A 15,433-nucleotide genomic window follows, 5' to 3' on the forward strand; every position below is an offset into this window, starting at 1 on the left:
TTGGGTTGCACCTGAGCTGGAGGGGACCCAACATCCTGGCCGCGTGGTTTGCTGATGCTACTCAGAGAGCTGAAGTTCATTTGGCAAGGGGCTTGGAACCAAAACCCTATGTAAGTATGGGAAGGATCAGACTGGAAGGGAGATATCAGGGAAAGTATTGAAAGGCAAAATCAAAATCACAGGCATGGTGGGTCAGGTAGTTTGAAGTGTGTATATTGTAATGCTAGGAGTATTATGGGTAAGAGTAATGAACTTAGAGCACGGATCAGTAAAGGGAACAATGATGCTGTAGTCATTTCTGCAACTTGGTTGAGAGAGGGGCAGGAACAGGTGATTAATGTACCATGTTTTTGAAGCTTTAGAGAAGATAGAGGAGGAGGTGAAAGAGGGGGGGCGGAGTTGCACTACCAATAAGGGACAATATCTCAGCTGCAATCAGGGGAGACAAATATGGAGGGTTCAGACACTAAGTCCATTTGGGTGGAACTCAGGAATAGGAAGAGTGCAATCACACTGTTGGGATTGTACTAGAGACCTCTTAATAGCCACTAGGATACTGAGGAATCAGATTAAGGAAATATGTAGAAATAACAGGGATTTTTCATTGGGAATTTCAGTTTCCCTAATAAACTGGGACCTTCTTGGTGCAAGATGTTTAGATGGGGCAGAATTTTTTAAGTGTATCCAGGAAGGTACCTTAAATCAATATGTGGACTGTTCAGTGAAAGGAGGGGCTGTACTGGACTGGTGCTGAGTAATGAGCCTGAAGGTGATGGATTTAGTCGAGAAGGAAAAGCTTCAGAAGTAAGGATCATTTGAAGAACATGAGTACAAAGAAGCAAGAAAAGAACTAAAGAAGGGAGTTCGGAAATTCAGGAGGAGCCATGAAAAGTCCTTGGTGAGTAGGATTAAGGTGAATCCCAAGTCATTCTATACATACATCAAGAGTAAGAGGATAACCAGGGGCAGGGTGGATCCACTAAAGGATAAATTGGGGAGGGGGAGCACTTTTGTTTGGGTGTGGAGGTGTGAGTGAGGGTACTTAATGAGTACTTTGCTTCAGTATTTACCAAGAAAATGGATATGGAGGACCAGGAGATCAGTGCTGAGCGTATAAATACATTAGGTCATTTAGAGGTCAAGGAAGAGGGAGTATTGGGCCTCCTGATGAGTATTAAAATGAATAATTCCCCAGGGCCTGATAGGATTTATCCCAGTTTATTGAAGGAGGCAAGAAATGAGACTGCTGAGCCCTTGACCAGTCTCTTTGTGTCCTCTCTAGCCACAGGCATGGTCCCGGAGGACTGGCGAGTGGTTAATGTTGTACCACTATTTAAGAAAGGAACAAGGGGAAATCCTGGAAACTATAGACCAGAGAGTTTGGCATCTGTTGTAGGGAAATTCCTTGAGAAAATTGTTAGAACAGGATTTATGAGCATTTGGAAACCCATGGCCTAATTAGGGAGAGCCAGCATAGATTTTTGTGAGGCAGGTCATGTCTTCCAACTTGATTGAGTTTTTTAACAAGGTGATTAGTTAGATTGATGAGGGTAGCACAATGGAAGTTAACTACATGGATTTTAGTAAGGTGTTTGATGAAGTCCTTCATGGGAGGCTAATCTAGAAGATTATGATACATGGGTCCCACGGCAAATTAGCTGTATGGATTGAGAATTAGTTTGCGCTGAGAAGACAGAGGGTAGTTGTTGAAGGTACTTACTCGAGCTGGAGGTCTGTAATTAGTGGAGTTCCGTGGGGGTCTGTGCTGGGATTTATGTCATTTGTGTTGTATATAAAATACCTGAATGAAAATGTAGATGGGTGGGTTCGTAAGTTTGCAGATGATACCAAGGTTGGTAGAGTGGTGAATAGTATAGAAGAATGGCAAAGAATACAATGTGATATAGATCAGTTGCAGATATGGACAGAGAAATGGAAGATGGAGCTTAACCCAGATAACTGTGAGCTGTTCCACCTTAGTAGTGCAAAAGCAAGGAAACAATGCACTGTTAAGGGCAAAATCATTAACAATTTTGCAGTAGAAGTGTTCCTGCGCAGGTCTGGTGATAAGCTTTAAAAGGTGGGAAGGTTTTTTCAATGGGAGTTGTTGATTGGAGTGTTGTGCAGATGAAGTGGAAGCATTCCCGTGCAAATCCAGCGAAGAGCTTTAAAAACCCAGTCTCCATAAAAGAGGAGTACCATCTAGCAGAGCGGTCATCATGGGAATGGTCATCATTGGAGTGGTCAGAGACAGAGTGGTAAGGCTTTGGCTCAACAGAGCCTTGATGAGAATGGGCAGAGTCAAGGTAAGTAGGTAAGTTATTTCCTTATTTCTTATTTAACTCTGGAGAAAATAGGGGGTAAGTCTATGGGGCCAATGGTCTGTTCTGGGTGTCAGATGTGGGATTCCCAGGAGACTACCAGCCTCACCGATGGCCACATCTGCACCAGGTGCATTGAGACGCAGCTCCTTAGAGACCATGTTAAGGAACTGGACCTGCAGCTTGATGACCTTTGGCTTGTTAGGGAAAGTGAAGAGATGATAAAAAGGTGTACAGGGAAGTAGTTACCCCAAGGCTACTGGAGACAGATAAACGGGTGACTGTCAGGAGAGAGGAGGAAGAAACCTACCAAATATTGGTAGGACCAGATAGGAGAGAGGAGGAAGAAACCTACCAAATATTGGTAGGACCAGATAGGGTGGATATAGAGAGGATGTTTCCTATGGTGGGGTATCCAGAACTAAAGGGCATGGCCTCAGAATTGAAGGGCACCCTTTGGAACAGAGGTAAGGGGGAATCTTTTTAAACCAGGGAGTAATGAATCTGTGGAATGCTCTGCCACAGACTGTGGTGGAGGCGAAGTCAGTGGGCATATTGATGATGAAAGTTGATAGTTTCCTGTTTGGTCAGTGCTCAGAGGATGTGGCAAGAGGGCTGGTGTATGGTTGAGTGGGATCCGGGATCAGCCATGATGGAATGGCGGAGCAGATTCGATGGCCTATTTCTGTTCCTACGTCTTATGGTCTAACATTATAAAACTCTGGTTAGGCCACAACTGGATTATTTAGGAAGGATGTTGAGGCATTGGAGAGGATGCAGAAGAGTTTTACCAAGATGCTCCACAAACAAGAGAAAATCTGCAGATGCTGGAAATTCAAAGCAACCCACACAAAATGCGGGAGGAACTCAACAGCTCAGGCAGCATCTGTGGAAAAAAGCGAACAGTTGACATTTTGAGCCAAGACCATTCATCAGGTCATGATTACTGCTGGATTTGCATCTACATTTGTTAATTGTCTGAACGAGAGTTGTTAAACCCTGGTGTTGTCTGTTTAACCTTGTCAAGTTAATTGTGACTGACATGTGTGTTTCGCATTCCAAAATGGTTTAAGCTGACTCAATTAACGCTCATTGCTGTGTGTGTGTGGGCGCGCACGTGCATGGGTACATGTTGTTGCACGGTCAAGCCACCAAAGTTCAGTTGGAGTTCCGATAGCCTAATCACAGGACAATTTACAATGCCAATTAACCTATCTATTGGTATGCCTTGGGAATGTGGGAGGAAACTGCAGCAGTGGGAGGAAACCCATGCAGTTCATGGGGAGAACGTTCAAACTCTTTACAGACGGTGCTGGAATTAAACTCCAAACCCCAGTTTGGCCCTTGCTGTAATAGCGTCACATTAACCACAACACTACCATGTTGCCCAACATCTGAGAGCTATGTGACTATTCTTTGGGAAATAAAAGTGTGTGGCATGCTAGTGTATTGGTTAGTGTAGCATTTTACATCTCCAGCAACCCAGGTTTAATTCCTGCCACCATCTGTAAGAAGCTTGTATGCTCTCCCCGTGACTGCCTGAAATAGATTCCTCTTTATGCTAATATTAGAACAAGCATCTTGATTAATCAGAATTCCATAAAACAGTTATAACCTGTGTTGAATAATATTGGCCATTGGCTGATATACCAATGGCTGTTATTGGGCAGCACAATAATGTAGTCGCTAGCATAATGTTCTTGCAGCACCAGTGAGCGGGTTCAATTCTGCCCCTGTTTGTAATGAGTATGTATGTTCTCCCCATGATGTACGGGTTTCCTCCAGGTGATTCGGTTTCCTCCCACAGTCCATAGACTGTACAGGTGAAGTTTAGAGAGCTGTGGACATAGTACATTGGCACCAGGAGCATGGCAACTCTCGCAAGCAGTCCCCAGCATGTCGTCGGACTATGTTGTTCATTGACATGAATGTTCGATTTCACTTCATGTTTCAATGTTTTGATGTAAATGTGACAAATAAAGCTTATGTAAAAATCTAAGTCTAACATAAAATAATATTTTCATTGCCAAAATCCTGGTAACAAGCTCTTTCAGCTCAAAGGTTAGAATGATCAGGTTGTTGTTTGCCTCCTTGAAGAAGTCATGGCGAACTCTGAAAGTTGACCATGACATGTTTAGAGAGATGGACAGAAGAAATCAATCCCCATTAGCTAATTGAGGACTGTGTATAATTTAGTTACTTTTTCCTTTTTTTGTGAAAGGTGATTTTCGGGTGCTATGAGTCTGTGATTCTGCTGCAGATAAGTTTTTCATTGCGCCTGTGCATGCATGTACTTGTGCATCTGACAATAAACTGAACTTGACTGGGGACATGGATTTGAAAATTAAGGGAAAATATATAATGACAATGTGAAGGTAAATATTTTTATTTTATTTGTGATTTTATTGAGATACAGTGCCTTTGAGCCATACTGCCCAGCAACCTCTGATTGAACCATAGTGTAACCATGGGACAATTTACAAGTACCAATTAACCTACCAACTGATTCATCTTTGGACTTTGGGAGAACATGGGGGAAACTGAGGGGTCACAGAGAAAATGTACAAGCTCCTTACAGATAGTGGTGGGAATTGAACCGGGATTACTGGTACTGTAAACCATTGTGCTAACCGCTATGCTACTGTGCCACACCACTTTTGTAGAGTAGTTATGGGACGACAGAAACAGCATCATTCAGGCCATTCAAATAGGAGTTGGATGGGCACTTAAGACAGGATAATTTACAGGGCTGTGTGGAAACGAGGCTTATAGCATCAACTCAATGGGATAAGTGGTCTCCATTTGTGCTGTGACAGGTTTGAGGTATCCAGGAAGAGGATGAGTAAAATCAAAACATTTAAATGGAAATTAAATTTTAACTAGAATGATTGATGTGCTTACTTTAATAAGATTGCATTGCTAACCCAAGCAAGGTGTTTATAAAGCAGTTTCATGACCTTCATAAATCAGAGCATTGAGTACAGGAGCTGGGATGTTATGTTGACATTGTCTAAGACATTGGTAAGGTTGATTCAGAGCATTGTGTGTAATTCTGGTCACTTACCTACAGGAAAGTTATCAATAAGGTTGAGAGAAAATCTACCAGGATATTGCCAGAACTTGAGGACCTGAGTTACAGAGAAAGTTTAAGTAGGTGAGGACTTTATTCAGTAAAGTGTAGGAAAATGAGGAGAGATTTGATTGAGCTATAAAAATTATGAGGGTTATAGGGTGAATGCATATAGTCTTTTTCCTCTCAGGTTGGGTGAGACTAGAACTAGAGGTCATAGGTTAAGAGTGAAAGGTGAAATATTTAGGAGAAACCTAGGGGAAACTTCTTCACTCAAAGAGCTGTGCAAATGTGGAATGAGCTGCCAGCAGGAATGGTGGATGCAGATTCAATTGTAGCATTTAGAAAAGTTCAGGTAGGTTCAAGGAAAAGGGGGGAAGGACAGCTATATGGTCCAGGTGCAGGTAGATGGGACTAGGCAGAAATTTAGGTTGGCATGGACTGGATAGAGGGTCTGATATAATGTTCTGTGACTTTGTAACCTTTGAGTGGCTTTTTTATGCCCATGAAATTGCTGCATGGGTAGCAGGGTGGAGATACGTCCCTACCAAAAGAGACATAAAAGCTCCTTCCCTCCGCAAGACTGTAGGTCAGTCTTGGGCAAGGTGTGGCACCTGCTTATGGTCATATGAAGCCATGGGAGCAGGTGGTGGATGGTCGTATGTGCATCTGGTGCATATCACAAGTCCATAGTTATGTGAACACTGACACCAGAAGAGAATTGATAATGGCTGCGGTCACCCATCTTGTAAAGACATTGTTCAGAAAAAGGCAATGGCAAAGCACTTCTGTAGATAAATTTGCCAAGAACCATCATGGTCAAAGATTGCCTACATCATGAAACGACACATAATGATGATGATGATGATATTGGTGTCTGACAACCAGACAGAACAGGAGGCTCCCTGTGTTTGTAGGGTTGACAAGAAAGGGCTTGCTTGAGAAGCAGCACAAATGACAGGCAAGAGCTCTAATTCAGTCCTGAAATTCAGAGTTCAATTCCATTGCTACAGTGTAAGGAATCTCTGTACGTCCTCCTCGTGGAATGTGTGGGTTTTCTCTGTGTCCTACAGTTTCCTCCCACAGTCCAACAACATTCCAGGTAGGTTAAGTGGTCATTGTAAATTGTCCCGTAATTAAGTTAGGGTTAATCGGGTTTGTTGGAGATTGCTGGGGCAGCATGGCTCGAAGGGCCTGCCCCACAGTATCACTGAGTAAATAAGCAAATAAATAAATAAATAGATCAAGTGAAATCTTTAGATCTTTCATTTGTCTGTTTCAATGGTATAAATAAGAATCTAAGCAATGTTGGTACTTACATCTTGACTTGTCCCAAATGTAACTATTTAGTGTTTCACCCATCAGGTACATTACATTGATGACACCCACCGATGAGACGAAGACAACCAGCTTCGGAAAGCTGGGTAGGTGGTCGAGGAGTGGATAGACCCACATTCCCGTCACGTGATGGACCCAACAAATCCTGGAGGAGTGAGGGGTGAAACAAAGAAATAGAAAGGATGAATGCTCCCTCCATGAAAATGATGTGCCCCTTGCAACCACATTCCCTGGGTTGTATTTGCCTGGAACAATCCTCACCTGTCCTCCAACCAGCCACAGACCCATCACTCTGTCCGCCACAATAGGTGGCATTTCCCAGTGCCCTCCCATTACAGGACTTGTGACTTGTCAGGCTCTTGAACCAGATGGGATAACTTCACTCACCACAACATTGAATTGTTCCCATAACTTACTGGCTCACTTTCAAGAACTCTTCATCACATGTTCTCAATATTTATTGCTTATTTATTTATTATTATTATTTTGGTCTTTTTTTTCTTTTTTTGTTTGCAGTTTATTGTCTTTTGCCAATTGGTTGTTAATTCATCTTGTTGTGTGCTGCCTTTCATTGATTCTATTTTGTTTCTTTGTATTTACTGTGAATGCCCACAAGAAAGTGAACCTTGGAGAAGTATTCAGTAACGCATATCATATTAAAAATGAACCAAACTATTAATCTACTCAGTTTTAACATGAAAGGGTTAAATCAATCTGTTAAACATAGTAAGATTTTTGCTTATATTAGGAAATTTAAGGTCCCTATTATTTTTTACAAGAAACTCACATATGCAAATGTGATAATCTACGTTTTTTTTAGCTGTTGGAATGGACTTTGTTTCCATTCGTCTTTTCAAGCCAAATCTAGAGGAGTTTCGATTCTACTAGATAATACACTTTCCTTTGTCCAACATAAAGTAGTGTCTGATATTAATGGACGTTTTGTTATAGTTTCAGGAAAACTAGATAATAAATTAATAGTATTTACCAATGTGTATGCCCCAAATGTAGATGATCTAGGATTTCTAGAGCATTTTTTTTTCTCGTTTTTACCAGATCTGACTCTTTATTCTTTGGTGATGGGAGGAGATTTTAACTGCTGGCTAGACCCAATTTTAGACCGATCATCTTCTAAAACAGTGTCTCTTAATAAATCAGCTTTGTTTATTCAATCTTTTTTTTATTGAAATGTGGTATTGTTGATATTTGGTGTTTCTTATAACCTTTAGATAGGGAGTACTTATTTTTTCCCATGTTCATCATACATATTCCAGGATTGATTATTTTTTATTGATAGTCAAATGATTTCATTAGTTCGTTCATATGAATATAAAGAGATTGCTGTTTCAGATCATGCTCCTGTATTTCTATCTTTAAATCTCCCTGGTCTTCCTCAAACAAACAGATTTTAGTGTTTTAATACAACTTTGTTATCTGTAAGGAATTTTTAAAATTTCTAGAGAGGCATATTATTTTGTTTTTTGAAGGGAATAAAAAGGAAGAAACTTCTAAACTTATTTTATGGATACTTTCAAGTCCTATATTAGAGGGCAAATTATTTCTTATCCTGTGCGTGTTAAGTATAAAGCTAATAAAGAATTGAATTAGCCAATCAATTGAAACAATTAGATCAAAAACATGCTATAGCTCCAGATCCTGTTTTATATAAAAGACGTGTTGAAATTAAAACTAAATATGATCTTCTGTTAACATATCCAATTGAAACTCAACTTCTTAAAGATAAAACTCAGTTTTACATTCACGGAGATAAATCAGGTAAAGTGTTTGCCAACCAATTAAAACTTCTGTAGTTAATTAAAGACAAATTAAAGAAATTGGCAAAACTAATGGTGATAGGACAACTGATAATTCAGAAATAAATGATACCTTTAGAGATTCCTATTCTAAACTTTATAGTTCTGATTCCCCTAAAGATAATACTGTAATGAATAATTTTCTAGATAACTAAATATCCCTGAATTTTCTGAAGATAATTGTAAACAGATGGATCAACTGATTTCTTATGAGGAAATTGCCGAGGCTATACGTTCATTATACTCGGGGAAGGCTCTGGGTCCAGATGGATTTTCTGGAGAATTTTATAAGGTTTTTTCTTCATTAATTATACCGCTGTTACTCTTAGTCTTTTTGGATTCTTTCAAATTGGGTATCTTGCCTCAATCTTTCTATGAAGCCTATATTTTGCTTATCCTAAAGAAGGACAAGCACCCAACTGAATGTTCTTCATATAGGCCAAATTCATTACTCAATGTTGATACTAACATCCATTCTAAAATTCTGGCTCGTAGGATTGAAAATATTCTACCTTCTATTATTTCTGATGATCAGAATGGATTTATTAAAAACCGACATTCCCATTTTAATATACGCCATGTATTAAATGTTATTTACTCACCCTCCCAGGAGATATTGGAATGTGTGATATCCTTAGATGCTGAGAAGGCCTTTGATCGGGTTGAATGGAATTATTTATTTAAAAACTTAGAAAAAGTTAATTTTGGACCAGATTTTATTCAATGGATTAAATTACTTTATCTATTTCCTTCTGCTCTGGTTCTTACTAATTTTCAAAATTCCAAACCATTTAAACTTCATCGCGAACTAGACAAGGCTGTCCATTGAGCCCTTTGCTCTTTGATCTAGCTTTAGAACCCCTTGCCATTGCTTTTTGAGAATCTAATGATATCTGTGGTATTTTAAGGAGTGGTATTACTCACAAAATTTTGCTTTATGCTGATGATATATTGCTGTTTATCTCTAATGCTGAGACCTCGCTACCTTGTGTACTTTCTTTACTCTCCCGTTTTAGCCAGTTTTCAGGATATAAATTGAACCTACATAAGAGTGAATTGAATTATTTCCTTTAAATAATTTGGTATCAATTAATACTAATCTCCCTTTTAAAGTTGTAAAGAATCAACTTACTTATTTAGGTTTAACAGTCACTAAGAATTACAAACACCTGTTTAAAGAAAACTTTCTTACTCTATTGAATCTTGTAAAAAAGATATTATTAAATTGGTCACCACTTTCAATATCATTGATTGGACGAATTAATTCTATGAAAATGAATATTCTACCTAAATTTATAAAATCTTTTTCAGGCTTTACCCGTTTTTATTCCTAAATCCCCTTTTGACTCTCTTGATTCCATTTTATCCTCCTATATATGGAAAAATAAACACCCTCGTTTAAATAAAGTTCATCTTCAAAAATCTAAAAAGTCTGGAGGTTTAGCCTTACCTAATTTTAGGTTTTATTACTGGGCAGTTAATATACAATATCTTATGTTTTGGCTATACTAAATTAATCGTGTAGACTGTCCGGTGTGTGTCTCTTTAGAAGCTAACTCTGTTAATAAATTTTCTATTATTTCTCTTCTTGGATCCTCACTTCCTTTATTTGTAGGTAAACTAACTGATAATTTAATAGTTAAACATACTCAGAGGATCTGGATACAATTTAGAAAACGCTTTGGTTTATTGAGATTTTCCCTTTGAAGTCCCATTTATTCTAATTTTTTTAAACCCTCAATGACTGATTTAGTTTTTAAAGAATGGGGCAGGTTGGGTATTAAATATTTTTGGGATCTGTTTGTTGGAGGAAACCTTTTTTCATTTGAGCAATTGTTAGCTAAATATAGCTTACCCTAAACTCACTTTTTTAGATATTTACAATTCAGAGACGTTTTAAGATCTCAATTATGCACATTTCCTATAAGCTCAGATAAGAACTTACTAGACGTAATTTTCAGTTTGACACCTTTTCATAATGGTTCAATATCTAATATTTATGGTATGCTACTGTAGACAAGGAACGTTCCTTTAGACAAAATTAAGAATCACCGGGAACAAGACATACAGACATCAATATCTGAGGAAACTTGGAATGAAATTTTTAAACCGGTTAATACTTCATCGCTATGTACTCGTCATTCCCTCATGCAAATTAAGGTGGTACATAGAGCTCATATGACTAAGGATAAGCTATCTCATTTTTATTTGGATATATCTCCCCACTGTGACAGATGTAATAATGGAGAAGCTTCATTAATTCATATGTTTTGGACTTGTCCGAATCTTGAAAAATATTAGAAGGAAGTTTTACAAACTTTTTCCTTACTTTTTAAAGTCAACTTTAAGCCTAACCTTCTGACGGCCCTATTCGGTATTGTTACAGGACAAGATATTAAGCTGAAGGCATCTGATTTACATACTTTGGCCTTTAGCTCTCTTATAGCTAGGAGGACACTTTTATTTAAATGGAAAGATGTTTTTCCTCCTACTCATGCTCAATGGTTATGTGACGTTATGTTTAGATTTCGAGAAGATTCATTGTTCAATTTCTGAATCTCGTCAAGACTTTCAAACATTGTGGGGACTTTTTCTGAATTATTTTCAATACCTTCAATTCGTTGTTTAGACTCAAATGTTGGCTATTATTAATTTTTATTATATGAGAAGGTATTTTACCTTTTCTACTTAATAAACAGCTTTGGTCTTGGTAGGTGTTAGATTCCTTTTTGTAATAAATTGGCATATTTCAATATAACTATTGATTAACTTATATGAATACAGGGTAATGGGTTTGTTATTATGAACAGATATAATGAAATTGGTAATTTGTTGACCTTTTATTTACACTTCCTTGTACTCTGTATTCTTCTATGTAGAAACTAATAAAAATATTGGAAAAAAAGGAAAAGAAAAGTAATGCATATGTACTTTGTGAATACATTTATTTTGAACTTTGAACTGCTCTTCATCCACCATTGTGGGGCCGCATGGGTAGAATAACACTTCTACAGCACCAGTGACCTGGGTTCAATTTCTGTTACAATTTGTAACAAGTTTATACTTTCTCCCTGTGACCGCGTGGGTTTCCTCCGTGCATACAGGTCAGTAGGTTAATTAGGAGTACAGGCTCGTTGGGCTGGAAGGGCCTGTTACTGGGCTGTATCTCTAAATAACAAAAACAAATTATTGAGTCATTGCTGTAGCACAGAATAGAAACGGGACTTTCATCACATCTGTGCTGACCATCAGTCCTCTCTGTATCTTCCCGCTTGCCTGAATTTATTCCACTTCCTTCTCTGTTTTGACTATCCTGTCTTGATACCCCTTAAATGAAGCTTTCCATCAAGAAACCCAAGATCCAGCCACAGAGAGGGGTGTCAATTCTGAACGAGTACAGTTTATCCATTATCCTTTTACTGTTTATTGCTCCTGCCTCCACTCCTTCCTCTGGAATCTCGTTCCCTTTCCAGTTTGCCTTCTGCTCATGATGCCATAGTCTTGGCCCTCCACTCTGTCCTGTTCCACCTAGAAAACAATGCGTCATACTTCAGGATATTGTTCATCAACTTCAGCTCAGTGTTTAACATGACCATCTTTCTGAGACTGATGGGTAAACTGTGCTCGTTGGGACTCAACACTCCTCTCTGTAGCTGGATCATGGACTTCTTGATGGAAAGACCCCAGTCAGTCCGAGTTGGCAGCAGCATCACAAAATCCATCACGATGAGCACTATTGCCCCCCCAGGGCTGCGTGATCAGCCTGCTGCTGTTCACGTTTCTGACTCATGCCTGCTCTGCCAAATTCAGCTCAAACTGCATCATCAAGTTCGCTGATGATATGAGAATGGTTGGTCTCCTCAACAACAATGATATAGAGAGAAGGCAGAGTGCCTTGTCAAATGGTGTGAGAACAACATCCCGAGTCTCCATATGGACAAGACAAAAACATTATCGTGGGCCACAGGAAGGCGCAGGATGACCACTCTTCCTTGCACGTCAATGGCTCTGCCGTGTACAGAATGAACAGCACGATATTCCTTGATGTGCATATAATGGACAATCTAACCTGGATCCACACCACCTTCTCATTAGTCATGAAGGCACCTATACTTTCCACGGAGACTGAGACATGGAAAGCTCCCACCTCCATTCTAACAACCTCCTACAGGAACGCTATTGAGGTGTTCTGTCTGGCTGCATCATTGTGCAGTACAGAAGCTGAAAGGCATTGGACCACAAGACTTTATTTTAGTAGGCAGCCGTTGATCCCAGGAGATCATGGGTTTGTGCCTCTAGTGGACTGTGTCCTCTCCAGGGCACATGGTTGGGTGAGAAGATTTGAAGAACCGGCTGTTGCCCTCTCTATGTCACTGATGTAGTCCAAGAGAAGGGCAAGCGCCAGTACAGTTTGGCACCAGTATCGTCGCAGAGGTTGCCAGAGTGAAGTTGTGAACAACATCAAACTCCCTTAGGGACTCCAGCTCCAGATTTCTGCCTTGGGGTTTACTCCTGAAGCCTTTCCCATGGGTGGGTGCGGCCACAAGGCAGCAGAGATTTAAAATCAGAGTTTTCCTTCTCTTAGGTGGGCTTCTGTCCAAGGCTGTTGAGCCCCACTGCCCGAAGCAACTGGTTTTGAGGCACCAGTGGTCTGCCTTTGCCCTTTCTCTTGTCCATAGAAACAGTTCCACCGGGCCTAGTAGCTGAGCCACACATGAAGGCCAAGAGCTGGACTTGGTTGTCAGAGGCTGTTGGAGACACATGCCATTTGGAGCACATTATAGGTAGTAGGAACTTATCCCCACTACCACCCCCGGCTACAAGACTTTACAGAGGACAGTAAAAATCACCAAGATGATCATTGCAATATCCCTCCTCATTATTTGTGACATTTACTTGGAGCATTGAAGATGAAGGCTTTGTTGAGGATCGCACAATCTCTTTGACCCATTGACATCAGGAAGGAGGTACAGGAGCATCAGGACTGGGACTGCCAGACTGGGTAACAGCTTCTTCCCACAGGCTGTGAGACTAATGAATACCCTGTCACCACCAGGGTCTCGTCACTAGGACAGCGAGCTGTTTACTGTTTACTGTACTGTTTACTGTTTACATCCTTTTCGGAAGCCAGATACAGTGCAAGACCTCACAGAAATGTTGCCAGACGGGGCACTGTTTGACAGACGGAAGTGGTGCACTCTCAACACAGTGAGAGCGGGAGTTTGTAGGACGGGAGACAATATGGTGAAGTGGGGTTTAAAGACCAGTGAATCCTGTGAGTGTGGTGAAAGGGTGAAGAACATTGAACACGTTCTGCGCAACTGCCCACTCTCACCTGATTGAGCTGACACTGACCTGCTCAACATCAACCAAACAACACTAGAGTGGCTGGCTGTCTGGTGTGACAAGCTATGATGATGACCATTTACATATGCTGCGTATTACTATATGCATCTTGAATTAATTTATTTATAGTATTATATTTTGGTTTTTGTATTGTGTATAATATATGTTGTGTGGGTGAACTTGGTCTGCAGGAATGTTGTTTCATTTGATTGTATATATGTATTGTCAGATGACAATAAACTTGATAGCAATTATTCTATGAGTGAAAAATGTACCCCTCAAAGATATCCCTCCAAGGATTGAAACCTCCTCACTCTTGCTTTAAATCTCTGTCCTTTTGGTACTCCTCCCCTATGCAAGTCTCTGATTTTAAAAAAGGCAGATTTCCAGGTGTCCATCCATTTCAATTTGATTTACCATTCGCTTTCCAACATGGCCTCCTCTACTGCCAAAATGAGGCCACACTCACTCTGGAGGAGCAAGACTTTATATTCTGTCTGGGTAGCCTCTGACCTAATGGCATGAACATCGCTTTCCCTAACTTCTGCTTGTTTCTCACCCCTCCCTCCTTCTCACTTCTTCCTTCCCTAATCTGCTTCCCCTTTCACCCCTTCTATTCCCCTCACCTGCTTATCATCTTCTTCTGGTTCCCTTCCTCCTTCCCTTTCTCCCAAGGTCCACTCTCCTCCCTCATCTTCGGACCTTTACCTCTTATACCTATCGCGCCAAGCTTTGTACCTTCCTCAGACACTCACCTTCCCCGTCGCCTGGTCTCACTAACCAGAGATGTCAAGAAGGCGTATCATGTGTTGACTTTCATTAGTCAAGAGCAGGGAGAATTGAGTTCAAGGGCTGCAAGATAGTGTTTATAAAACCTGGTCAGACCACACTTTGACTATAGTGTTCAGGTCTGGTCACATCATTATAGGATGGATGTAGAAGATTTAGAAAGGACGTAGAGGAGATTTACTGGGATGCTGCCTGGATTAGAGAGCATATCTTATAAAATAGGTTGTGCAAGCTAGAACTTTTCTCGTTGGAATGAAGCAGAATGAGAGGCAATAACATAGAGATGATATCAGACATAAATCAAGTGGACAGCCAGTGATTTTTTCCCCAGGGCAAAAGTGGCTAAGACAAGATGGCATGATTTTAAGGTGATTGGAGGAAAATATCAGGGGATGTCAGAAGTGTATTTTTTTACACAGTGAGTGGTAAGTGCGTGCAATGCCCTGCCAGAGATTGTGGTAGAGGCAGATACATCAGGGGCATCTAAGAAATTCTTAGATAGGCACATGGATCAAAGAAAAAATAGAGCTGTGTAGGGGTATGGTTAGATTGATCTTAGAGTAGATTAAAGGATCAGGACAGTATCATGTGCCGTAGGACTTGTACTGTGTTGTACAGCTCTATGTTCTATATTGTATGTTCTATTTTCTATGTTATAGAGTCAGGGAGTTATAGAAAAATACAACACAGAAACAGGCTCTTTGGCCCATCTAGTCCATGCTGAACTGCCTTGTCCCATCAACCTGCACTCAGAC

General features: G+C 40.2%; 1 protein-coding gene across 2 annotated transcripts in view; it reads right to left on the reverse strand.

The window, feature by feature from the left end:
* Positions 1-15,433, reverse strand: part of aig1 (androgen-induced 1 (H. sapiens)) — a 229,551-nt gene that overhangs the window by 2,523 nt on the left and 211,595 nt on the right. For both annotated transcript variants that reach the window (XM_073050430.1, XM_073050429.1), the window contains one exon: positions 6,711-6,874. In XM_073050430.1, the coding sequence (XP_072906531.1) occupies positions 6,746-6,874 (129 nt within the window). In that variant the 3' untranslated portion in view covers positions 6,711-6,745. The remainder of the gene's footprint in view (positions 1-6,710; positions 6,875-15,433) is intronic.

This window comes from Hemitrygon akajei, chromosome 7, assembly GCF_048418815.1.
Source record: "Hemitrygon akajei chromosome 7, sHemAka1.3, whole genome shotgun sequence".
NCBI classification, from domain to species: Eukaryota; Metazoa; Chordata; class Chondrichthyes; order Myliobatiformes; family Dasyatidae; genus Hemitrygon; species Hemitrygon akajei.